The sequence below is a fragment of the Ambystoma mexicanum genome, chromosome 5p (genome assembly GCF_040938575.1).
Source record: "Ambystoma mexicanum isolate Mex_15411 chromosome 5p, UKY_AmexF1_1, whole genome shotgun sequence".
NCBI lineage: Eukaryota > Metazoa > Chordata > Amphibia > Caudata > Ambystomatidae > Ambystoma > Ambystoma mexicanum.
The window spans coordinates 780,399,981-780,427,841 of NC_090930.1; the positions used below are offsets into that span (position 1 = coordinate 780,399,981).

Consider the following 27,861-nt stretch of genomic DNA (forward strand, 5'->3'; position numbering starts at 1 on the left):
GGTTAAGATTGCGGACTACGGCAGGTTTGGAGATTCTATTTATAAGCTGCCAGAACTGTTTTACCGAGTTAGTTTTTAAAGAACTCAGCATTGCCTCGTTATCAGCCTGTAACAATGTAGATTTATAATTTCTAATCCAGTTCCTGTATAGCTGTTTCACATGATTAATTCCCACTGTTCTCAAATTATCTGGGAGTTCTAGCCGATGAAGTTGTCTTAAGGTGCGGTGTAATAGTAACTTACTTGCACGCGCTAGCGAGTCGTATTTATGTATAGGATTTTTGGGAGCTTGCAGATTGGATTTCTTTACCGAATTTTCGATAAGGCTTTTTGCATAAGGCTTGAAGTGATCATGTGAAAATCTGATTATTTTTTCTTAAAATGTAGTCACTTCGTGATCCTTGCGAAAGAGATCATTACATGCGATTACATTGTCTGGATGCCAGATGATCCTGTTAATTCCTGGGTTTAAAGCCAGATCGCCTGACATCTGCTTGACTGGAGCCCTTTCCATGGAAATATGCAAATTCAATTCAAGAATCCTATGGTCACTCATCAGTGTAGGGCGGAGGGTAAAGCTGTCTGCCAGGTTGAAAATGTCCACCAAGACATAGATATAGTCAATGGCAGAGAATTGTTCTCCGAGAGTCCAGGTTATGTAGGGGACATCTGGATTCAGCAACTCATGTATGGCTTTCAGAACCCACATTTTAAATAGCAAGTTCCAGCAATAACGATCGTACTTTCTAAGTGTCAGTTTTTTCAGAGAGATCAACTATTGTATTTGGTAGAATGTCACAAGGTACTACTGCGCCCTCCTTTAACGGCAGCATATTAGTGTTCAGATCCCCCATCAATCAAATTTGGAATCCTTGATATTTACAAAAGCATTTCGCCATAATCTCTTCCATTTGAGTTGTTAACTCACATAGATTTGACCCTGGGGACCAATATACATTCCAAATTAGAGCGTAGGCTGTGCTCTCCACCTGTATAAGTGCCCCCAATGCGGAGGGGTGTATTGTGAAAGTTTCTATCGAAGGCTCAGGGCAAGCCATCTCCAGCTTGGGTCCTGTTCCTCGAGGCTCCCTATGTTTTTTTTTTTTTTAAGGAATGTCCTACCAGGGATCCCGATCTAGAAGAGTCATGTGGATTGAGACCTTCATGCTGTGAACTGCCATCCCCAAAAATGAGTATGTCAAATCCTCTCTTATTGAACTGATCAAGTTCTAATAAGACATTTCGGAATACTAACTTCGAATGAAATACTAGTCTTACGTGGTCCAAACAATGTGGATGGATAAAATCCACCCTTTTGATATCAGCAGTTGTCAGATTTGCTAATGCTGGAATGTCATTCAAGAGCTGCAGAGATCTGTTCCTATTCATGGCCGGTTGAAGGCCACAATTGAATAAAGGATACATTAGAATACTTGGTGACTCTAGGAAACACGGTTTCCTCCATGGAATATATTTGAGTTCCGTGTCCATATAGTGATGGAGCTCTGTCCTCAGTTTCCCCCTCCAATGCTCTATCCGAGGGAGCTTGAGTAGTCCTAGGAAGAGACTTGGGGATGAGATAATTATCCAGGAACCTTGTGGCAGGGCACAGAGAGTTCGGAGGCCTAGGCACATTTGTGCGGTTCGGGACAGGCTGTACAATTAGATTGATGGGGCCTATAGATAGAGGAGTTTCCATATCTAGGAGAGTTCTGCTCCTCATTGCCTCTTCCACCGCTGTGCTGATCAGCACCTCTACCTCTGACTTGCTCAAAATGATCTTATCTGAAGGCGCGCCGCCTCGTCACCGGCAGAAGTGGGAGCCCCTGAAATGTTGTCTTTCTTCATGGGTACCTCCCCAGGCCACGGTAGTGAGTTCGGTTCAGCGGGGATCAGTAGATCATCATTTAGCTGGAACTCCTTTGCAGAAGGGTTCAGAGGAAGGGACGTGCTATTTGGATTTTTATCTAGAGCCAAAGGGGGAGGGAGTATGTAATTAATAGGCCAAGGGGCTTTTGTACATTTCGACCACTCCAGTGGTGCTAAATTATCCAGAGGGTTCACACCTCCTATAGCGAGAGGGATTTCCATCTCTAATGAAGTTCTGCACCTCAGTAACCCATCAACAGCGGTGCTAATCAGCAGCGTTACCTCAGACTTACTCACAGTGATCTTGTCTAGGTGCCCAGGTGCTAAATTACTCCCAATGACTTGAGCCTCTAAGATATTGACTTTCTTTGAGGGGGCCCCCCCTATCCGTGGTAGGGGGTTCTGTCCAACTGGTACCAATACATCGACAACTACCTGGGGCTCATTTGGAAAAAGGTTTGGGGTAGTGGGGGCTAACCCTGGCTTATGTGTAATAGGTTTCAAAAAGAGGCCATAACTTTCTCTCTGCTCTAAGGAAGGGAACAACTTGCCCTTTTTTTTGTTTTTGCCCAGCTTAGTTTTGTTTGGCGATGTTTTGTGTGACATTTCATCAGAAAGGGAATTAATTGGAATAATATAGGCTTCCTCATCTAAATTGTTAGCAAAATCTGAGGGATCTATTATTTCTAATATAGGCTTCCTCATCTAAATTGTTAGCCAAATCTGAGGGCTCTATTATTTCTAAATCAGATTCATTGCATTGCGTCTTCTCTCCTCTTATGAAATTTCTCCAATTCTTTTTCAAAGTTTTATTTCTTCGATTGAAGAAGGATGAGTTTCCGGTCTTTCTATTTTTTTTTTAATTAGTTGTTTGATTCTTTTTATTATGTGGCTCCGGTGCGCCATCCTTCTTCGCACATGATTTGTCCCTGGGTGGATTCTCCACAGTGATTGGTTTTTGTGGATGAGATATCTGCGGAGGGCAGGAGGGCCAGAGCCTCCAAGCCAGTATTTGCTTGGGAAAGCTGCCTGGCCATCAGTATTCGGAGTTCCATAAATCCCGTAGAATTAATTTTTAGTTCCTGTAGTATAGAGCGTAATAACCCTCCCATTTCTGAGGACACACCCGCCTGTACATCAGATGAATTCGCTGGGTCTAATAGATGTTGTGAAATATCACGCAGATCCCCTTCTGCTGAAAAAAAATCTGGTGGAGTATCTATAAATGAGGACTCTGGAATAACCACAGCCTCTTCCCTTTGTACAACAACAGACGTGGTGAGCTCTGGCTCTTCATCTTGCTGGATCTGCGCCCGACCCCCCGTAAATATCATAGATGAATGCGCAACTGCCTCAGAGTCCAACAAGAGAGAATCACTCGGTTCGGGAGGGGATGGGGGAAGTGGCATGTTCATTGCCATTCTTAGGGTGTTTTTTACAGGAGTAAAAATCAGGGGGGCGAACAGGATGTCATCATAAAGTCTAGTCCCCTGTGCTGTGATACTTCTGGTAGAGGGGCCTGCTCCAGAACCCCTAGCATAAACATATTCAATGCTATTTCTCCGTCTCAACATTGTTGTGGCAAGCTCCCCAAAAACAACTCTGCTGTAGGGGCGGAGAAACCACCACAATTCAATTAAAAAAAGCACAAGTTCAATCTGATGAATATATTGTTTTACCTCTCAAATCATAGTCGGCAACTTCGAGTGCCGGAATCCCAGATAAAGTGTGCTGTTGTGTCATACATTAGGTCAGTGTATAACATATACAAAATTAGGCATAAGAACTATGGCTTGGGAAACAGGACAAGTCCGCCCAGTCAGCTAGTCTCCCCGGCAGACTGTCCTACCGGCTCACAATCCTGTCCCCACCCCGTATCCTTTGAAAGTGCAGGTTTTTCTCACGAACTAGCTGTGTGTGTGTTTGGGCAGTGCTACTAGACAATAGCGAGCTGCACCATACTAAATAATGACATTATCTTACCAATTTGCCTTGTCTAGATGTTAGAAGCACAAGTTCTGCCTACAGTCGTCTTGCTGCGGTAATTACTCGCCTGCCCCCACTGACGGTCACAGGACGCGAGCCCCCGTACCCCCGCCGCACACCCGAACAGCCAAACAGCCCCACTTGGCGTCCACTTCGGGTGCACGCGCAGTGCGCTAGCACACCACCTATTGTAGAACATCGGGCAGGGGGGCGGAGCCAGAAACAAGCTGCGAACTGCAATCAACAGCTGAAAAAAGAGGGAAAGAGTAGGGTCAACCCAGCCAGTGGGTTGTATAAAGTTGATTACTTGTTTTTGCCACGTTACGCCACTCACAAACTTCCACCTTCCTCTTGTCGTCTAGTGCATTAGGATCCACAGGAGAGAGAGAGTAACACAGCCAAACAGCCCCACATTGGGGTCTACTTCGGGTGCGCTAGCACGCCACCTATTGTAGAAAGACGGGCAGGGGGGCGGAGCCAGAAAAAAAACGCAAATAGTGTTTGCCACGTTACGCTGCTCACAAACTTCCACCTTCCTCTTGTCGACTAGTGCATTAGGATCCACAGGAGAGAGAGAGTAACACAGCCAAACAGCCCCACTTGGCGTCCACTTCGGGTGCGCGTGGGTGTGCTAGCACGCCACCTATTGTAGAACGTTGGGCAGGAGGGCAGAGCCAGAAAAAAGCCGCAAATTGTTTTTGCCATGTTACGCCGCTCACAAACTTCCACCTTCCTCTTGTCCACTAGTGCATTAGGATCCACAGGAGAGAGAGAGTAACACAGCCAAACAGCCCCACTTGGCGTCCACTTCGGGTGGGGAACAATAATAATTTTGGGAAAAGTTTATCATTCCAGGTTGTGTTCATCTTTGGTGAGTGAAGCAGTGTCAAGCTGTGCAGTACAAAACGCACAATTACTTTTGGTATAAAGTCCCTAGTGAGCTAGCATACGTTCGGCCTCATTTCCAACCCTGGAGGACACTCAAATCTTCAACAAGTAGCTCTGGTAATCACATGCAAACAATTCAGAAATGGTTGGAAGACTGCTTTCCAAACAAAGCTTTCTGCTTGGCTACGACTGGCCCCCTTTGCCCCACTGAACCAAGAGACCAACATCACCTTTAAAGACCCCTGAAGGCCTAAACAATTATCTTCACATCAAGTGGCTTATTGTATAGCATGTGTCCTGCCAGAGACAATACCAGGAACACACTTGCTCCATTAAGATTGGTTTCCATTGCACACCCTCCCACCACACATGTCTTTGGCCCCTGTCCCACACTTGCCCTGCACCCCCTTCTGCGCCCTGCATACCCTTCTGCTCCCAAAAGTAATCTGTTAGCAACCAGTGCGTTTGCAAATCGCAATGAAATATTAAAATACAGCATGACAGCACTGAGATTCTCTTTAGACACATCAATGCCTAGAGATTAACTTTAATCCTAACTGGATCATTTTGAGGTTTACCTTGCTTTCTCTCATGTCTTTGCAGGCCATCCTGTTGAATAAGCACCTTAGCGTGTTTGCCCCCTTTTAAGTTTGTGTTTCATGTAAGCCACTTGTGGTTCTGCATGTCCAAGAGTGTTATTCAGCTTGTGTAAGCTCACCTTCTACTCTGATGTGGATCACCACCCTTCTGGGGAGTCCTGTATCTGAAATGGTTCCATGTTTTATCTATTTCCACTCTTTTGTTTGGAATAAAATGGCATTGCATAATACATTTCTCTGTGTGAGAGATAAAGAGAGAGCAAATAGTTTCTGGCTGGTCTTGATAATGAACATGCTGTTCTCAGGCTAAACCCCCTGCCTTGTGCCATTTCCCATTTGTATGGCCTCAATGCATTTTGGGCCGAAGTCCAGGTTTGGGAATTTCTAAATTTTACTTTAAGATATGTGTGCAACCTGCCAGGATTAGGACCTTGGAGGCCTGACTAGGCTCCAGTAAGCAACCCAGAGGTCAGGCACGTGGGTGGGGTGCTGTCGTTGGTTAGGATAGAGTGCTAGTGAAGGAGACTCTATGGGTGCCCAGCTTGACCATATTTTTCATCTGTTGTTGCTGTATACTAATGGCAGAGATGTTGAGGCACATCAGGGGTTTCAGTGCAGATGACTATGTGAGAAGCTAGACTGGATTTGACATAGCCGTAGCTGCAGTCTAGAGTGAATGGATGGGGAGCCGTGCCTGTGGCAGTGTCCACAGACGTAGTGTGATTTATACTTGCCTTAAACGCAGACAGAGTTATTTTCGATAATGCTTTCCTAGGTCTCCTAAGGCGATTGGCTGGTCTTGCAAACCGAGAACTACCTGGACTTGCGAACTTGAGCAGTGGGATAAACATCCAAGTCTGGAACACCGCAGCAAATGGAAGAGACACACACTTTTGAGACCCAACAGCAAATGGAAGAGACACCCAAGCTTGAGACTCAGTTTGAGATACTTGAGCAGTGGGAGAAATGCCCAAGTTTGAGACACCTGAGCAGTGGGAGAAACGTCCAAGTCAGAGACACTTGAGCAGTTGGGGAAGGGCCTAATTTGGAGACACTTAAGCAGTATGAGAAACGCCTAGGTTTGAGACACAACAGTAGATGGATGGACACCTAGGTTTGAGATACAACAGTAGATGGATAGATGCCTAAATATGAGACACAGCAGTAAATGCAGAAACCACCTAGATCTGAGACATTTGAGCAGTCAGGGAAACGCCTAGGTTTGAGACACAGCAGCAAAAAGGGACCTGCCTAAGCAGTGATTGGAAAACTACAGACTAGTTGAGTAACATGGTTGTGCTATGTTATGTAAGATAGTAGGAGTGGTAGGGATTTACTGGAGTATATTAATGGCTGTACTCCCCACCAAGACCACCCTTACCTTATCTTGTGTTGCTGTTTGACGTCAGCAGGCTTCCCAGGTGAACACGGGCAAAAATGGACTGGAGTTGCTTCTTCGGGAGCTGCCCTTTGCTTGGGTTCTTAGCCGATGGCATCCCAGGCAAGTTCCCGTAAATAATACTGTCATCAGCGGCCTTATACTTATCAAATCCACCTGTTTCCAGGATATGCATCACTAAATAGGAGAGAGGTCAGACTTGCACACTCAGCCTCACACACACAGATCAATAGTGAATGTAAGAGGGCAGTGTTTTGCTTTAGAAACACAGTTAGACATCACCACACCACAGCAGAAGAGTGCAGGTTCTGGGTTCAATAGTTCCAGGATCTCAGCAGCATGCATCTTGGGAGATGCCATTTCTGGCAGGATGTGATCCAGCACGACAGCATCAGGAAGACTGGAAAAGGTAGATTCCATGTGCAGGTCTTCAAGTAGCTCAGCACATTGCTTTTGGGAGATGGAGTTTTTTCTTCATGGATTCCTACACTGCCCTTCTATATGACTAGTCAGCTTCCCAGTCTTCCAGTTGATCAGCACAGAATACATTTTTAGAAAGTGACTCAATGTTAACCTGCATATTAGCATATCCAGTGGCAAAGTCAGGATAGTTGTAAATAAATGTAACCCCTGCACTGGGACTTTAAACAAAGGTTGGTTTATGTTTAAAGCATGCATTGGGAATGTAAGCAGCTAGCAATGGGTCCAGAGAGCAATGGGTTGAGTGTGTTTCCCTAGCCCCCATTTAGGAACATCAAGAGGTGTGTTATGCCTGTGGAACAGCTAGGTTTGTTCCAAAACCTTGGTGGAGAATCCCTACACTGCAGAGTGGCTCCTTGAAGGAGATGGATATAGGATCCTAGGAAGGAGAGGGTGAGAGATGTAAAGGGAATGACAGAGTACAGAGTTCCAGTTTGTATCATAGAATAGAGGCAACATCACTAAGAGAGCCTATGCCTGAGGGCCTCTGCATTGTGGAGCAAGTAATCAGTTCTTGCTAGATCATACTAAATATGGACTTTTGGAAACTGCAAGGATGATCATTAACCCCCTGCATGACATCACCAAAGAATAATCTGATCTTGATGAACTCTATGCCCTGATCACGTCACTTGAGTCTTCACATATTGATACGTTGCCCGCTCCATCTCTTTCCTCATTGCCAAGCTTCAATACACTCCAACCTATTCAAGCATCCAGTTCTGCAAGCCACTATAAAATCAGAAACAGTAAATCTCATCATTCCAGAAATAGATTTGACCGTAAACCTTTGGCAAACTCTCACGACTCCTCGGATAAACTCAGGGATAAATCCAGGCTACCCAATCAACAAATTGACACTGATGCAGCAACCTTGTGAAATTAATTTCCATCTCGTGTTAATGCATTCCTCTGAAGCTATTCATTATTCGCAAATGCCTTTATTTGCCTTTATTTGCCTATATGTTATTTATAGCTTGTTCGGTAGCTTTTGGGCTTGCTAGTTACCATCTTGTTCTAGCATTTGGCTACCCCAATTAAATGTGTACTCCTTATGCTATCTTTTTCTCTCTATCCTACTCACTCATTTTTCCTCTCTTTGATACGTTCCTATAGCGTTATTGTTCCCTCTTTGCTTTCCTCATTAAGTGTTCCATTCCCCTATGTGTTTTCCCTTCCCAAGATTTATTTTATTGTTTTATGCAGAATTGTTCCTATTGCTTTGCAATATCCTTTAAGGTGCCATTTCTTGCATTCACAAACCATCACTTTGGTTACTCATTTGTTTTTCTTATTTACATTTTAATATCTCAACGTTACTAGTACTAACATGAGTATTAAAGTCATTTCTTGGAATGTTAAAGGACTAAATCGTCCTATGAAGAGGCAAATCATTTTGATTCATTTTCGTAAAAGCAAGGCTGATATTGCTTGTATTCAAGAAACAAATGTGGATTCTATTGAAGAAAATAACAAATTAAAGACTACTTTGGTCAAGGAATGTCTTTAATGCATCTGCTTTAGGGACAAAGGGTGGAGTCAGCATACTTTTTAGCAAAAGAATTTCAGCTAATTAAAGCGGAACATGATCCTGCAGGCCGTTGGTCCACCATTGAAGCTAATGTGCATAAGGTACTGGTTACTATTGTCAATATTTACGGTCCTAATATCCCCGACCTAAAATTATGGTTGAATTTGAAATTACATGTTGTCCAAATAAATTATGAATGTATCATAATTTGTGGAGATTGCAAACAAATATGTGATTTTGTTCTCGATCGGAAGTCAGACACCAAGTTTATTAATTCTAGATCACATAATTCATTAACTTCAAAGGTGATTCAAATCTGATTAACTCATGACATTACAGTCACCCAGACTTAATAGAATTCACGTTCTACTCTCCCCTCACAATTCTCTCTTGAGAATTGTTCACATTTTTATTAATGCTTCTACTGCCGCTTCCACTATTCTCCACTCAAAAATTGGCCCAATTGTCATCTCTGATCATGCCCCGGTGTCCCATGTCCTAGAATGTGACCTTCAACCGACCTTTCATCCAGATGTAGATTCAGTTTATTCCTATTAAATGAACCCACTTTTATCCAACAAGCTAAAGCCTTTGGTACAAAATTTTCATTTTAAACAATCCACAAAACACCTCTATTTGGAATAATTGGGATGCCTCCAATGCGATGCTCCATGGCTTCACAGTACAATAAATATCTAATGAATTGATTAGGTTCATTAAATTATTGGAATCCTCATATTTTAATGACCCTACCAACACTACCTTCAAATCCCATTTAACCAAATGCACTTAATTCAATTAATTAAGTTCCAATAAAGCTTGCTCCTCCCTATTAAGATCCAAAGCTATATATTACGGATGGTCAAATAAAGCTGGGAAATTATTGGCTGCATACCTGAAAAAGAAAAAGAAAGAACAATTATTACCTCTATTGTTAATCAACAGGGCATTAGAATAACAATCAGTAATCAAATCAATAGTACCTTCATCAATTTTTAATTCTGACCTTTATAAACATGATGACACTATTCATAATAAAAATATACATTTGTTGCATTAAAATAAAAAAAATTGTAGACACCATTATCCATCTATCCCTATTAGATTCTCCCATTACCCCACAAGAAATTCAAAATGCTATTACCCGGCACATAATTGGCATAGCCCCAGGTCCTGATGGGTTTCCTATGCATTTTTATCGTTCTTTTCAGACATACTCTCCTCTAAACTTCTTCAATTCTTTAACTACATTTCATCTCAAGACTTTAGTTCTGGCACCTTTTGTTTCCAAAACCAGATAGAGATGCCTCTTTTGTTAAAAATGATTGGCCCATTTCTCTCATTAACTCTAGAATAAAGATTTTTACCCAAATTGCTAATTGACTAGAAGAGGTAAATCCCAAACATATTAATGTGGACCAATCAAGCTTTATCAAAGGTAGATTTGCTTCTTCTAACACCAGACTTCCTTTTAACGTCCTCTCCTATCCTCTGATCCTCTTAAAAAATGTTCACTTGATGCAGAGAAAGCTTTTGATCGTGTCCCATAGCCATTATGTTTGAGGCCCTAAAATGGCATTGATTTAATTCTACTTTTGCTAATTCCATTAAGCCTCATTATTCATCACCCTCTACTGTACGTTTCATTAATGGTACTTTTTCTCAACCTTTTCCTATTTCTCATTGTACTAGACATGGTTGCCCACTCCCCCCACTATTGTTTGTTTGGGTCCTAGAACCCCTATTACAAATTATTAATTCAAATGATAACATCAAATGTATCACTATAAATAATGTTACTATAATATTCTCATCTTGCTTATGAGGATGATGTTCTTTTATGTTCTTTTATATATTTCTATGCCATCCTCATCCATCCTCATCCATTCCTGCGTTGATAAAAGTGTACAATTTGCTTAGTTTCTGGATATAAATTAAATTAAATTAAATCTTGATAAATCTGAGATCTTACCCTTAACTAATTCCTGCGCTACTGCTGACTTTCCTCTATTTGACATGAAATGGTGCGCCTTCTCTACTAAATATTTAGGTATCCACATATCAAAATATATTCCTTCCAGTTTAACTTTCAATCGAAAAGTTATTTTTGATCAAATTAATGTCCGCCCTTTTCCCTTCTTGGTGGGGTCCCCTTGACTCCATCAAAATGATGCTCGGACCTAATATTTTATATAATCTCTCAATGATCCCAGTTATTCTCCCCTCTACATTCTTTTAAAAAAATGGGTAAACTATTATCCACATTTCTTTGGAATAATAAAAATCCCCAATATGCTGTTAGGATGCTTGAAGGTAATAAAGATACTGGTGGTGTAAAGTTTCCAGATTTCCTGAAATATCAAAAAGCCCTTTTATTACGACATATTATTATGTAGCTACATAATGAACCACAGCTGACAAAAGCTCCTACTTGGATTCAAATAGAGGCTAAACTTATCACGCTTTTATCACTTCTTCACTTCTTTCAGACATCATTGTGGCCTTTTACGAAAAAGCTACCTCTTTTACATTCCATGAAAAATGTTTGGTACTATTTGCTAAACTGTTTCCATACTGCTCAGGATATCGGCAATGCCTTTTTATGGTATAATAAATACTTCCCATTTAAGCCCAAACTTACATTATTACAAAAATGGTACACTGCATGAATCTCTCTTGTTAAACATACATTTCATAATTGCACTGCTATTCCATTTCCACAGCTATGTGTTTGCTTTAATCTCAACAAAATATACAGTACTCTTGTAAATCTAATTCTCAAAGCATTACCTTATTATAACCAAAAAGAGCCTTCAAAATTCATGCAACTATTAATTAATTCTCCATTCACTGAGCATCTAAACTTTACTCAGCTCTCAATCAACCTATACAAGATAATCATCTCAATTCCAACATGTGCAAACAATGGTATTTGGATTGGAATTTACAATCTTCTCCTGATATTTGGGTTAAAATGTGGAATCTGTCCTTTACCTCATCAGTTGCTGCTGATCCTACACAGTCCAAACCATTATTTTACAGAGAGCGTATTCAACACAAGCTAGATTGGCAGACATGTCTGGAACTATCTCTAGTCTATGCTGGTCCTGTCAATCCCCACTTGCTGATTTCACCCACTCCATATTTAGATGTAAATATTCCTGTTATTTTTGGGGAAAATGTGGGATTGTATGCAGCATATGCTTTCGTTCCATGAACCTTTGACACTGTGAAATCTGATGGTTGGTGTCCTAATTAACCTATATATGATCACCATCCAGCACCCTGATTTGTTCTGTTTTTTTCATCTTTGTTGCTTTTCACCTTATTGCAACCAACTGAAAAACTGCTCAGAACTTGTCCTACAATCTCTGGTGAAACTCAATGTGTTCTTTTCATAGAATTGCGAACATGTATGCACTTTCTTGTAGGAATGTGCCTAAATTCAACAGTAAATGGAGTTTTTACAGCATATATGTCATAACCTTCACATTTCGTTTTAGTACAGCTATCAACCCCCTTTCTTAACTCGTATTTTTTCACCTGTATGTCTAATTTGTCCCCTCTGTGAGCCCTAATTCGAATAGTTAATAGTATACATTTTGCAAAATGTCTTATTTAAAGTTTGCATTAATTTCATTTGTATTACTTAATATTTACTGTATTTCATCATTCTTACATATAACTTATCGGTCAGCATTTTGTATTTGTTTATTTTTACATTTGTAGCAGCGCACAAAACCAAGAGGCATTTAGGCACTAGTTACAGTAAGTGTGAGAACATAGTGCCCATTGAGCAGGACCAAACATGAAAGTTAGGGCGTAATGGGTATATCTTGCAAGCATGCATCATAAAGGCTGATCTCATGGTACGGGTGGGCTTCATCAGGTGTTCAAGTGGTCAAAGTAACAACGTTTGATGCAGTGCACAGTCTGGTAAAGCCTCACCTCAAGGTACGGGGGGGCTACATCATGTGTGCAGGTGGTCATAGGAATGAACATCTGGTGCAGTTCACAGTCTGGTAAAGCCTTGCCTCATGGTACGGGGGCTATATCAGGTGTGCAGGTGGTCATAGGAATGAACATTTAGGCTGGCGCATATTCTGGTGCCAGTCGAAAAGGTCCTAGGTGACACCCAAGAGCATGAGAACGGAAATTGGAGGTAAGTAGAAGACATGTTAGGTGGATAGTACCAGCAAGGTAATTAGGTGAGATATTGATCACATATAGAAGCGTAGTGAAAACATCATGCCAGCAACCCAACTTATCACACATAGAGGCGTTGTGAAAACATAGTGCCAGCTACAGCAGAGTTAATGGTCACCATAGCATCATAGTAAATAGACAACATATTAGATGGATGCATCATGGGCTGCTTTGGATATGGGATGGAAATATGCATGAAGTGCGTGGCGGCACAGTGACTTCTAAGTGCACTCAACAGAACAATGTGAGAATAGGCAAACATTGGATGTATATGTAAGTGTAGAGTGCAAACGTGCAGTTTACAGTTAGTCTTGATCAAAAGTCTGGGAAAGCTGCTTACCTTATCTGCACTTGTAGGACACCCTTTGTCTGCCATTGGCTCTTGCACTTGCCACCTGCTGGCTGCACTACTTGTTGCTGTTTTGATCCTGTGTCCAGCACTTTCCACTCCTCCCCTGCCCCTCGCACTTTCCCCTTTTCCTTCTCCCCTGTACTTGCGCAATCTCAATGTCACTGGGCCCAGTAAGATCGTTTTCTTGTCCTCCCCTGCTCCCCGCCCCTGCCTCTTCGCCCCTTGAAACTCTTGTGTATGGGCGCGCTATAAATAAAATATCATATCATATCACATCCGAGGTGCTGTGGGCTACTTCAGGCACAGGTCGCGTAACACACAAGTCACTTTAGGCGATAGGCATGAACCTCACCTTTGGCCACAAATGTAAGATGATAGGTCCGTACAAAGAAACAGGTATGATGCTGAAATGGGCGGACTCAACCCAGGAGGGTATGGGGAGGGGAAGCTGAGGAGAGGGCAAAGAGAGGGGTGGACGGCAGGATAATTGGCCATGCCTGGACTGGGCCAGGGCCAGACTGGGAAGAAATGTGCTGGCCTTAGTAGGAGGCCTTTGTAAGGGCCAGCATCGTCTGCCAGCTCCCAAAGGCTGGATGCATTAGGTCAACAGTCATCCAATCGGCTGATAGCAGAGGCGTGCATTCTTCCAATAATTCAGGGGAAGATAAATACAACAGAGGCAACAGCCATTTTTAACGGTCTCGCAGTAGATTTAAAGTATAGCCCTTCAGGGCTTACCTTCACCATTGATCCCCAGTATGTTAAGCGGGATTCGGGCATGATGTCTTTTCTTTCCTGGATGCACTCCTGTGCCGTAGATGCATCTGTACAGGGACAGACAGGGAAGAAATGTGCAGGCCTTATTGGGAGGCCTTTGTAGGGGCCGGCGTCGCCTGCTGGCTCTCAAAGGCTGGATTCATTAGGTGAACAGCCATCCAATCAGCTGTTAGCAGATGTGTGCTTTCTTCCAGGCAATCAGGGGAAGATAAATACAACAGAGAGGTGGCGGCCATTTTTAAAGGTCTCACAGTAGATTTAAAGTATAGACTTTCAGGGTTTACCTTCACCAATGATCCCCAGTATGGTAACCGGGATTCGGGCATGATGTCCTTTCTTACTTGGAGGTACTCCTGTGCCGTATATGCATCTGCACAGGGCTGTACAGGGAGCTTGTTGTAATGTTCTCCTAACCATTAATACACATAATTTAACATAAAGTACAGCTCCATGAACTGAGTTGCTAGTGTCTGCTTAAATATAATGTCATATGAATCACTGCATTTTTCGGTGCTCTGTGGACAACATAACAGCTGTATTTAGGTGCCCAGGTCTCTGCACCCTGCTGGCTGCAGATAACAGGGTGCACCTAAAAGGTCCCAGGGCCAAAGGTGCTGCGCCAAAACGGCAGGTGCCACAAGAGCTGCACTGGATATCCGGTGTCGCATTTGCACAGGTCATCTTCAGAAGGTTATACCACGAATTTAAAGTTTAAAGTGGTATTCTTATCTGTTTGCTATTGTGTTGCTGTGACGGATTCATGTACATGCGCTTTTCTCCACTTTCTTTCCAGCCATGTTTGTTGCTTGTTAATGAGACACCATTTTCTCTCTCCCCACAGCCCAAGGGTTTTCGGCGTTACTACAGCTCACCACTTCTCATTCATGAGCAGTTTGGATGTATCAAAGAAGTAATGCCAATAGGTGAGATGATCCTACAATAATATCTACTGTTGAGTGAGAAAGTGAGTGAGTGAGTGAAATGAAAAGTCAGCACAACATTTAGTCACTCGGGTTCCAATTGCATATCTGAGTGCAGCAGGTGCATGTGTGCGGACCATGCTGCTCGGCCTCTGTGACGCATCCCACTGCCACGTTTTATGAGAGCCGATGGGGCGGGGTGGGAGGTTTTAGCGATGGCAACACTGATCTTTGCGGCCTTGCAATGTCATATGTAGCTTCTTAGAGCCAGAGGCGGCTTGGGTTTGCATTCAACAGTTTCATTATTTGACATTGACTGAGGTTAGCTGCAGAAACAGCTCTAAGACAGATTTCCAAAAATGTGTTCAAGGGGCTTTCGTCTGTTAAAACATGTTTGTAAATGAGGACCTTATTTAGAACATTACATAATAAAGAAAAACATTCCAAAAATAAGGAGCCCATGGGGCAATGAAATGTGCCACCAAGCCCTTTTATCCCAGGTCAGCTACAATGGTACAAAGAGAGAGGGCACATTGGAAACATCACATAACAGACGTGCACATCCCACTGGGCATGACCTGCAGCCATGCCCGGCAGAAGCTCTCCTGGAGCATGGCTTGCGGCCATGCTCAGCAGCCAATGAGCCAGTAGCAATGATGTCGCTCATGCACTGGCCACAGTCTCCATACTTGTCACCTTCTCGTCCTGGGTGCATATCAATCTGTCAAGACGTGTGATAAAATGCAACAAAATGTCCCTATGTGATATTGAAAGGGCTTTCTTTCATTTTTAACCCGCTTAAAACGGTACCTGCCCCATTTACGGAACTTCATAAACTTTACAAAAACATGACTACATTTATTTTTGGGAACGTTTAATGCATTTCCATTTTGCCGGGCAAAGGAAAATGAAAAAACATTTGTTTGGAACTTGCACCATAACTCTAACCCCTGACTCTGTCCCCATTCTTGACTAAAAGTTACAAAACGTTCTCAAAGTTCCAAGTTCCGTCCACTTATCAGATTCCTAGAAGGCCTCTTTCCTACGGTCGAAAGTCAGAGCATTACTAAATGCGCATACCTGCTTACCATACCTGCTATGTCCTTTGGGCATAGTCTTCACCCATAACTACCACACACTGGGAAGAACTTTAAAAATATCTCCAAAAATGATACCTGACTCTAGATTCTTTTTTTAACGTTTCATGCACTTCTTTTCACAGGGAACAAACTTAAATTGGGAAACGTTTTAGACCATTCTTTAATCCCTCTCCTCCAACTATAGCACTTGACCACATTTTCCAAAAATGTTCAAAGACGGCAATGTATGTTTGCAGGTTTCATACAGTTCTGTCCATTGTGTGATATAGTTGCAAGGTTACCAAAAGTGCTGCTCCCAGTCACCTCATTTCACTTCAGCATCAGTGACATTCCTGCAGAGTTTTATCTCTGGATTACTGAATGCCATTAGCGCGTGTTTTAATCCCGAGAACTCCATAACGGTAATACTGCTTGCTTGGATTGGCATATATAGAATTTCACAAATATTACATGCAGTGTTTCCGAAAATCTATATCCATACATTTTAATGTTTTTAAAATCCATTTGTGCCCTCCTTTTCAGGATGACTGCCTAATTTAAGGGCTTCTATTGCTATTGTTCAATATCTGTATATGCATAAAAGCGTAGAATCTTCCTCATGTGTTTAATGCATGGAAAAGTTGATGAGAAGGTGGGCTTCACCCCCATTGATTATGCACGGGCAAAAACTAGTTTTGTTGCATGGAAGGGAAGAACTTATGAATTACTTTCTGTAAAACTTGTGAATTACCTTCTGTAAATGAAAACATTTTAAAAAACCTTGAGGGTAGTTTTTAAAAGGTTTACTTCATTCTCTTAAATTACTGTATGTGGTAGTGCTTCAGAAAACTGCATGCAATAAATTTGCCAGGCCCATAGTGAGTTGGGAGGCAAACACAGGCAGTGTGGCCAAATATTTCCTTTTTTATTGTTAACGAGACACACCTAATGACAGTGTACACGTCTCGGGGTATTGACACATTTGCACAGAGCCTCTCTTAAGTTTGCAAATCGCTCTCTGACTTCACAAACATGGCTACCAAATTGTGCTGATTTGTTGTATTTTAAGGGTCATATTTTATACCTCTTGGCATGCTCTTACCTGCCCCAAGACCTGAACATGATTCCGAGGAGCTGTTATATGCCTGCCAAACTACTTTCCTGCACAAACTTCGTGAAATCAGACTCGAGTTTGATAGCACAAAAAGGCTGTGACACTGAAAGCTTTTCAGCTGACATCAAAACATCAGAACCGTGTATTTTGGTTTGAGTACAGTTCACAAACAGGGCTTGACACATACATAAAAGTCACTACGTCGGAAGTGATTGATTACTGGTGACTCAATGCGGTGTGGCTTGATGTTTGGGCATTGAGAGGTGCTTTCCTCAGCTGTGGGGATCTTGCAGTTGGAGAACACAGATGGTTGCTGTGAGCTACATGAGCCTGATTAGTGTAGCAGCAGAACGGTAGTGGAGGAAGGAGGCAAGTAGCCAACCGACAGCTGTTTCCTGGAGGCTACTGATTGTGTCTGCGGTGACGCGTCTGGTCCGCCGACACCACTGGCCCCGTGGGCCTGGGAGGCTGCCTGAAAGACCAAAGAAATATCGAGGCTTAGTAGCACAAAATGAAATTCGCCAATCACGGGTCGAAAGATATAAGTATCTTAATTTCTGAACAGAATTCAAAGCAAAACAGTATGTACCAGCAGACACAGTGAGAGGTGAGAATACTGGACATCTTAAAGCGGGTGCTTTTATACATTTTTCCAATCATTGTCCAGCCCCTCTCCAAACTAATAATTTACATGCTAGGGTTCGTGCCCAGTTCATATGGCAAATATAACAATATTGTTTACCATATTTAACACGTTTGCTTGTCCATGAAGAAACAATGGCAGTGTTGGGTCTCCAGCTCATAGTAAGCCTAGTTTCAAGAAAGAACACAATATATTACAACCAAAGCACACGGTTTGAGTTTGCTCTACATTGTTCCATTGTTTAGATGAGGATGAGGCTTGTGAGTGCAGACAACACTTGGATTGCAGTTCATATGAGTCACAAGGTTTCTTTGCACAGAACAAACTGCCTACTCTCAGCCTAAATGTTGACGTAACTCAAAGGTTGTTCGGCGTGGCTGTAGTTGAAAACACAGTCCACCATTTTAGGACACAAAGCAAGAGTTAAAATCAAAATGGCGGATAGTTCTTAAAATGGCGGCGAAGTTGATTTGCATCAGAGTATTTCAAACGGGGTTTTCTGTGCAACGCAAATAGGCTTAGTCCAATATTCATAACAAGGCGGTATTATATGAATACAGTTTAACAGCTGTCATGGTCTTGCAGCTTGTTGGGAAGGATCAGCCTACATCCGGAGCTGCTCATGTGAGTAGTGGATGGTTAGCAAACTATTGCTGGTGGAAAAATCAGCTGCACACTGCAGTGTTCTAGGGGACCCTATATAGGAGTGTTCATATTAGATATAGTCACTTTTCTGGTTGCTATGCAATTAATTCTGTGTACTGGGTTGTGCACAGGTAATTTGGGAGTGAAGCGAAATGCTTTCTGAGTGCATTGAAAGTACAGATATATGGTTGCAATTCTACAGCCGTCTAGTTTTGTATATGGTGGCAGAGTGTCCACAGTGCACAGTTTTTGGGTGTGTGAAATCTGCTTTAGTTGCCTTCTATTCCTGTGATTAAGGGGAAATGTGTTTATATGTCTCTCCCGAACATCTCTACAAATAACTTGCGTAGCACTGCAACTTCTACAAGAATGGCTGTGTGACTGTCCCCTTCTGGTGAGACTATTATTCAAGAACAGCTTCCTTATACTTCAAATAGAAATGGAATGCAGCCTCCTTTAAACAATGCACCATCAGTTATGGTGCAGCATAATAAATCCAAGCAAGTCAGAATCACTGAGTTTTGCCACTCAAATCAATTAAATGAGTTTTCATCACGAATGGAGAGTTCGAACTTGAACACAGTGGTAACTGACTCAAATTTGGGCCAGGGAGACTCGATTGTCTTGGACAAGTCCTTTGTATGAATGTGTCAAGAGCTATGCAATGACTCATTCTGTAATGACTCAAATGAGAAAGTGCCAGGTAAAACCTTGGATTCAAGGTCAAAGCTTTCTTCTTCTTCTACAAAACCTCCACTTAATACCAAGGTTAAAGATCAAGTGCAAAGCCACATGCCTCAAGTTGAATTTGTTACTCCAAAAATGTTCACCATGGGGGGATTCCCCCAGTACTCCCGAATTTAGATACTTTGGGACCATCATCTATGTCAGTACCACACCTCGTATTGGAGTCCTTCGTGAGTTTATATGACAATATCAAGGATATTGTTCAATGTAACTCACAGTTACCAATATCCATTGGTAATAAATCAAGCACTGATAGGCCAAATCAGTTCAGATCTCGACAGGTTGAGGCCCCCTTGGAAAAATGTGCACTTAAAATTACTAACACGGACGACATCATTGATGCTGAAGTACATCATTTAACTCCTCTTCCTCTCACTATGTGCCAGTCTAGACTAGGTGCATCTCCAGACGTTTTTACATCCTTAAGAGATATGAAGCAACCAGTAATTATACTAGATAAGCTAATATAGAGCACATTGAGGAAACGACAGAGAATTTCCCCAGAAAAAGCGCAAAATAATACATCCCTCAGAAGAAAACCAAAAAGCTTCCAAAAAGTAAATGGGAATAGAAATCAATCATCAAGGACGTTTTTGTACTCGCTTCCAGTCGAGAAGAAAATAACTTTTTTGGTACATCAGGGAAATGAAGAACCCTGTAATGACTCTATGCAACCCAGTACCACCACTAATACTGAGCCAGGATTTACTTTACCAGAGACTACTACAACAACTCCTAAAAAGGTTTCTGGTGGCTTGATTAGAAAACCTACAAAGGAACTTGGAGGGTGATAATAGAGTATTCTCAAATGACAGAAGTGGAGCTATAAAGGATCAGCAATCAAACAAGTTACTAAAGGAAACATACAGCGAGGTGAACTTTGACACGTGAGTAATTGGGTTTGGAAATATAGTTCAGGTATATTTATTTATTTATTACATTTGTTACATGCCCAGACCCTTAGGTATCACGGCAGGGTTACAGCACAAATGTTGCATATTACACACAATAATTCAAATATTACACAGAGCAGTTATTAAAGAAACATGATTAGTTACGCACAAGTGGAGGTACCGTTGTGTACAGACGGTGCAGGTTGCTTGCAGCATATTAAAGCCTGCTCAAAACCTATGTCCATTCTACTATTTAAATAGCCAAGTTTTGAGTGATTTTTTGAATCCAGTGAGGGAGCCTTCTTCTTTGATGCTGTTGGGGAGCGAGTTCCAATGACACGCTAAAGATGAATCGAGCTAGGCTATTGCATATTTTTACTAAATTCCCTGCTCTTAGACTTTTGCATTCTGCGGTCATTGACTGGGTCAAAATACCAAACCAAGGGACGGATAAACTAGTGGCCCATTTTCATTATCATATAGTCGCTTGACTGGTCCATGAACAATTGGATACATTTCGCTCCATGGGTTTTGATATTTTGACTTTTAAAAATCAAAGGGACATAACTTCTTTTTTGTCAAATCAGAGTGCCATGGGTGTGCAAAATCAATTAGTAGTTACACCACTGGCCATTGAAAGAGACTTTACAAATGCAATTAGATCTGTTAGAGATATCAGTGAGTGACCTAATAGTGGCGGCTCGCAACTTGACTGGTTGTGGTTAGCGGCAACGCTCAGTAAAAATATAATTTCAAGGGGTTTAATTACAAATCTTTAGCACTTGCACTTTAAATATGTTATCTTGGAATAGTTGTCTTTTGTAAATATTATTAGGGCTTTTAATATTCACTCATTATTGTTAGGAGAAGACATATTGTTTTTCCAGGAAACAAGGATGACAAGTCCATTGCATATTGAAGGGTACAAAGTATTTACTACGCCGCCTAACAGAGGTAATTGTCGTGGTCCTTCCAGAGTTATGGTAATTTGCTCGATTTGAAATGTAAGGCATGTGTAAGCCAAATTGAAACAAATAACAAAGGTATATTAGCTGTGGACTTTAAATGTATTGAAGGTCTGTCTGAAATATTATTATATTTATATTGAAACCCAGAGATAGCCAAGTTAAACGAAATTCAATGTTCATTAGAAGCTGTTCTGGAAACCTGAATATTCAATGCACCTGGTAATAATGACGTTATATGCAAGGATTTTATTTCAGCATGCGCTGCTGAGTTAATAGAAAACCTTCAGCTAAAACCTAAAGCATCTACCACTTCGACATCCGGAGAACTTAGAGGCAAATCATGGAGTAGATTCCTGGAATCATGGAATCTTCACATTCTCCTTCCTAGTGGTTTAAAAGCAAACACTGATATTTTTTTTTTGATCAAACATTTTATTGAATTTTCATACAAGGTTAAATAAACATTACAAAACTGGGAGAGCCGTATAAAAAGTTCCCCAAGATCAACATTCACAACTAAACACAAAGAAAGGGAAAAGAAAAAGAAAGGGTCATTGTAAAACAAGAGCAAACATCTATGGTGTGTATCGGCACAATAGTCTCTGCACAGTTGACATGTATTCACAGACTCAGGTCGTCTGGTAGGAGAGGGACACGTTATCGATAGGCATCCCATTTCTGCCAGATATTCTTTGCTTTTTCAGGGCAGCCTCTCGCAGCGTAAACTCTGTACTCCATTGCAATACAAATGTCTATATCCGTGGCCCATTGTTCGAGGGTGGGTGCCACCTCCGAGCCCAATAATTGTGCTATGTTCCTCTTCGTTACTGCTGTGGCAGTTGACATGAATAGTTTTTTTGTATCTTGTCAGTTCAATTTCGTCCTCTATCCCCAGCAGCAAAAGCTTTGGTTCCCTGGGGACTGTTTTACCTAGAATTTTTGACAGTTCATTGAAGCATGCTTGCCAGTAGCGTTGAATATGCTCACACTCCCATAAAATATGGAAGAAGGTACCTTCTTCATGTTTGCAGCGCAGACAATTTGAGTCTGATATCCTGCCCCAGCGGAAGAGTGTCACTCTTGGGTAGTAGATTCGGTGAAGGATTTTAAGCTGTATGGGTCTAAATCTAGATGAGATCGCTATCTCCTTGGGGCCCATTAGAGCAGTTATCCACTACTCCGCCTGGATTACCCCCACCTCCCGCTCCCATTTGGCCTTTAGACTTGCCAGTTCAGTTGTGGCAAAAGAGGTGATGGCGTTATACATGACAGAGGTGACCTTATGTTTAATTTGTTCAGAAACTACATTACATTCCATCGGTGTGTATTCAGGCATATCGCACATGGCAGGTAGGTGGGTTAGCAGCGTGTGGTTTACTGTTGTATAGTGGTATTGTTCTGTGGGGGGGGAGAGAAGCGGGACACCAAGGTGTCGAATGGAATCACTTCTCCCTCTCGTATCACATCTCCAATTTTTGCTATCCCATGCAGTGTCCAATAGGGCCATTTGTGGAGTTTGCTTACTTCTGGGAGGTTCCTGTTATTCCACGACGGTTGTATGGGTGTTAGTGTGTTCCCCCAGCCCATATATTTGTGTGTTTCTGCCCAAACTCTTGGTATGTGTATTAGCATGGTTGGAGGGTCGCTCAGCCCACCTCCCGATATAAGTGTTCCAGGGGAGGTTTGGTGGAGTCGCTTGTGATTATCGCTCTGATATGTGGTAATGTTGTGTCCCCGTGCAGCATGTCATTCACAATCGCCATTTGGCTGGCCCAGTAGTATGTTTGTAGTCTGGGGAGGCCTATACCCCCCTCCCATATCGATCTTTGCAGCGTGGCAAGTGCTATGAGTGGGTGTCCTCCACCCCATAGCAGTTTTCAAAGGATACAGTCAATTTTGTGGAATTCACGCCATGGGACATGTAGTGGGGAATTTTGCAATATATACAAGAAGCGCGGGAGGGCCATCATTTTGAAAAGGGCTGCTCTGCCAAGTAGGGTTAATGGTAGGGAGACCCAGTGGTGGACATCTTCAGCGAACCGTGTAATGATCGGGTACATGTTTGTGGGTGTATATTCCCTAAGGTATTTTGTAATTTGTATACCCAGGTATCTGAATTGTGTCAGTTCAATATGTAACGGCAGTTTGTTGGTATTGTTTCATTCACCTTACCCAATGGGAATAGTGTGGACTTAGTCCAGTTAACACGATGGCCGCTAAAGGAATCGTATCTTTCTAACAAGCATGTCACTATGGCACAGGAGTTAATCGGGTCTTTTGAATATGTCAGCAGATCGTCTGCATACAATGAGACTTTATCCTCCCAGTCGTCTGCCCAGTGAAAGCCACTCCACGTCTCTGTGGTACGCAGCATTACTGCGAGGGGTCCAATCGCTAGGGTGAAGATCATTGCCGACAATGGGCAGCCCTGTCTGGTTCCTCTGCCTAGTACAAAGGTGTCTGAATTCCAGCCGTTCACCCTCACCGTGGCCCTTGGAAGTCTGTAAAGGAGTTTGACCCAGTTCATGAAGTGAGATCCAAAGCCCATGCGGTGCATTATTTCCCAAATCGCCTCCCAATAGACTGAGTCGAATGCTTTTTCAAAGTCAATGGCTAATAGGGTGAGGGGGCTCTGGAGGGTGCCTCTTCTCTCCAGGGCCGAGTGTAGTCTATGGATATTCATGCGAGTTGATCTTTGTTGCATGAAGCCGCATTGATCTGGATGAATTAGAGACGGGATGACCTGTTGTAGTTGGTCAGCTAGCACCTTCGCGAGGATCTTGGTTTTGCTGTTTATGTGAGAGATGGGTCTGTAGGAGGTACATTTGTCAGGGGGTTTGCCTGCTTTGGGAATCACTAATATGGTGGCTTCTCTGAGGTTGGGAGCTTGAGAGCCCTGGTCTCGGGCACTTTGGTACATGCGTAACATATGTGGGGATAGCTCCCCTGGGCCTATCTTCTTCCACAGTTCTACAGGGAAGCCTGGTGTCTTCCCTGATTGAAGCCCCAACATGGCCGCCACGATTTCTTCTTCCGAGATCTCTTTTTCGAGGAGTTCCTGTTTTTCGTTGTTCAGGGTGGGGAGAGTGACTTCCGCTAGAATTGTATTCTCTGCAGGGGAGGCAGGTGTTATGTAGAGGTCAGCATAGAAGGTGGCAAAGCCACCCACTATTTCCTGATCTGTTAGAAGAGGGTCGGAGTCTTCCGGGCTGAGCCGTCTAACTTGACTGTGCCCCTCGTCCCTCCGCTCCAACCAGGCGAGCATCTTGCTGGCCTTGTCTCCGGTTTCATAAACCCTAGCGCGCATTGGTCTGTGCGCTTGTCTGGCATTATCTAGGGCTATATTTTGGAGGTGCTTCTGAGCTAGCAAGAGTGCCCATTGTGTTTCAGGCTGGTTCTCTTCCGCATGTTTAACCTGTCTCTCAGCCTCATGTAGCGTAGCATGGTGTGCCTTTTAATGGACAGTGGTCCAGGAGATGATTTCTCCTCTCAACACTGACTTTTATGCTTCCCATAGCACTCCTGGGTTATCTACCGTTCCTGTGTTTGTTTCAAAATAGGATTTCATGGCTGTTTGGATCCATTCTACTAGATCCGGGAAACACAGGTAGTAGTTATTGAGGTGCCACCACGGGGGGGGGTCGGTCTGGAGGTAAGGAGATCGAACGACAGGGGGGCGTGATCCGAGATTCCCCTAGGGAGTAGGCATGCCCTGTTAGCCTTGTGTATGTCCACCAGAGGAAGAAAAAAGTAGTCTAATCTCGAAAGCGAGGCATGTGCTCCGGAGTGGAAGGAATATTCCCTGCTATCGGGGTACAGCTCTTTCCAAACATCCAGTAGACCCAAGGCATTGAGAAAGGTGGCTAGCTTGGTGCTTATGCTGGGGTTTCTGCCTCCCAAGTGTGTGCGGTCCATTTCTATGTCCATGACTTTGTTAAAGTCACCTCCCATAATCATGATGTCAGATGTGTCCCCAGTGATCAGAGATGAGATATCAGTGAACAATGGGGTGCAGGGTCGGTGGTGCGTAGATTGCCAGCATTGCAATGGATTGTTCCCATAGCGTCCCCGTGATGTATACATATCTGCCACCTGTGTCCTGAGTGACGCTGAATACATGGAGCGGGAGTGTTTTGTGTATTAGTATGAGCACGCCTCTTGAACCCCTAGTAAAGCCGGCGTGTATTGCAGTTTGATAATTTGTGCGCTTAAACAGATTGCATTCTGTGCCTGATAAGTGCGTTTCGGTTAGGAATACTACAGCTGGCTTGTGTCTGTTTAGGAATTACGTGACCAAACGTCTCTTTATACCATTACCTAGCCCATAGACATTCCATGTCATGAACCGGAGCGTTCTAGTGGTGTTGCTATGTGAGGCCATGAGAACTTGGGGTGGGAGTGTCACACATCATAACATGCACCATGAGTGACTCGTGCCATTTGGCTACTGCTGTCGACTTTGCAAACAAGAGGCAGCAGGGGGTTTGCTTACTGGATACGTTATCCCCAGTGGGGCCATGTTTGTGTTGTCATCATGTGTTTTCCCCCTTTGAGGAGTTGTGCCTTGCTCGGTAGACCCATAAATAACAGAACTAAAAAGGAAAACCCAACATACCCCCCACCCTACACTCCACCCAACTTGAAGCATCTGTCACCTGAACAACATTTTGCAGCTATGAAATTGACAACCTGCTCACTCTAAAACATAAACTCACAATAGACTGGAACGTCTAAGTGTCTGGAGGGGGGAGCCCCGGGGGAACTTACCCTATCCCCTGGACCGCTCAAACTTAAGTCTATTCATGGGGCTCGGAGCTGCGTGATGTGTCTTTTGTTGAGCCAACAGATTTTATAAATTTGTTCCCGTCAGATTAGGATGGTACCTTTTTCCTGTTTTGTGCCTTCAGCGGTCTTCAATCGGCGGTGGCGGCGTGGGTCTGGACCTCGTTCTATTGGTGGCGGGGCAGGCAATCCCCGCTCGGACGGCGGTCTGGGCCTCTGGTTGTTTCTCAATCTCGCTACCTTCCAGTCACCTTCAATGTGCTGTTCTGCCCATCTCCATCCGTCCTTTGGATCTGTAAAATGCACCGTAGTGCCTTGGTGGTATATTTTAAACTGCGCTGGGAAGAGAAGGCCATATTTCACGTTCTTCATTTGGAGGTGTTTCTTGAGTTGGTCAAAGGATTGACGTGCCCTCTGGACCTCCTTAGTGTAGTCTGGAAAGAAGGCGTTGCGAGAACAGTTGTGTGTGATTGTTCCCTTTGTGCGGGCCATTTGCAGTAATGCCTGACGATCCCTGTAATTCAACAGTTTTGCAATCACCGTACGCGGTGGTAAGCCTGGTGTAGGTGGTTCAGATGACATGCGATGGGCCTGTTCAATGGAGAAAAATTTGGAGAATGATTTGGGTTTGAACAGGTCAGAGAGCCATTGTTCTAAGAATAGTTCCATGCATGGCCCTTCTGCTTTTTCTGGCAGGCCCAGTATGCGGACATTGTTGCGCCTAGATCGACCCTCTCCCTCATCGACTCACTCCTCCAATGTTTTGATGCATGACATGGCCTGGGTCATATGCTGTTCCATGTTTTGTAGCCCTTCTTTTGCTCCAGAAATGCGCTGGTCAGCTTCCCCTGTGAGTGATGTCAATTTTTGCAGGTCATGCCGTAGAAGGTAGACGTCCATGCTAATTCCATCCATTTTTGCTCCATAGATGCCCGCGATTCGGCTATTGCAGCCATGATATCCTTAAGGGATATGGAGCTTTCAGCCTCAGTCATGTTGTGCAGCTGCTCTTGGTCCGAGGAGGAGGCCGCTGGTGTTTTAGTGTATTGATCGATTCTGCTTTGGGTAACGGTCTTTCTGACTTTGTCTTTGCCCATCATGTGCTCGGCTGATACCAGTCAGTGCGGAGGGTCGTTTCCGCTGTGTGCAGCGGGTTGTTGCCATGGCGGATGTTGCTCCACAGCAAGTGTAGGATGCGCCGATCTCTACCGCGTGTTCATAGCAGCAAGGCAGCAAAGTTTGTGTATTTGAGGTGTTATGTGACCAAACAGGTTGAGGTCCCAAGGCTATCTCGCTGTCGCCTCGTTTGTTGGTGTTACTAGTGAGCCTCCCAAGCACGACCCTGCATATTATCCAGACGGGGCTTGTCCCGCCGTGCCTCCCCAGACCACAGCACCACCGGATCTCACGGCGAGAGGCAGTCGCAGGTCTGCGCCTGTCCCACGCTGTACCGCAGGCTGCACGGGCACTACGATGTTGGCGGTGCAGCTCCTTTCCAGTGTGCCTTCAATCAGGTTGCGTGCACCCACCTGCAAGGCCCAGTTCGCCGTCGCCAAGCACCCGCTAGTGGCGCAGATGTGTAGAGGGCATCACACGGGCGGGGACAGGCAACGGTCAGCACGATCACCCCGGGAAGTTCTTTCTTGTAGCCTTCTCCGGTACGGCAGAGGCCGTGTCACAGGCGCCTCATGTGGTATGTCTCCCCCTCACACAGTGTCGCAGGCTCTGGACATGGACCACGGCCATTTTGCTTTTCGTTCTCTGACACCGCTACGAAACGTTCTCAGCAATTTAACTCAGTTATGTGGAAAGCTGCGTGCTTTGTTTTCAGTTCTTCTGGTCACTAGGTGTGTAGGTCTCAGCAGGATTATTTTGCGGCAGTAACACCACCGATAGCAGGCTGTTTGAACAGGATTTGTGCGGCGGTTCAAGGACTTACGTCTGCATCGCACCACAGCTGGCCACGCCCCCCAAAACACTGAT

At 43.5% G+C, this 27,861-nt stretch overlaps 1 protein-coding gene across 1 annotated transcript in view; it reads left to right on the plus strand.

The window, feature by feature from the left end:
* Positions 1-27,861, plus strand: part of STAC (SH3 and cysteine rich domain) — a 1,207,284-nt gene that overhangs the window by 806,812 nt on the left and 372,611 nt on the right. The window contains exon 4 of the mRNA XM_069613195.1: positions 14,929-15,010. Within this exon, the coding sequence (XP_069469296.1) occupies positions 14,929-15,010 (82 nt within the window). The remainder of the gene's footprint in view (positions 1-14,928; positions 15,011-27,861) is intronic.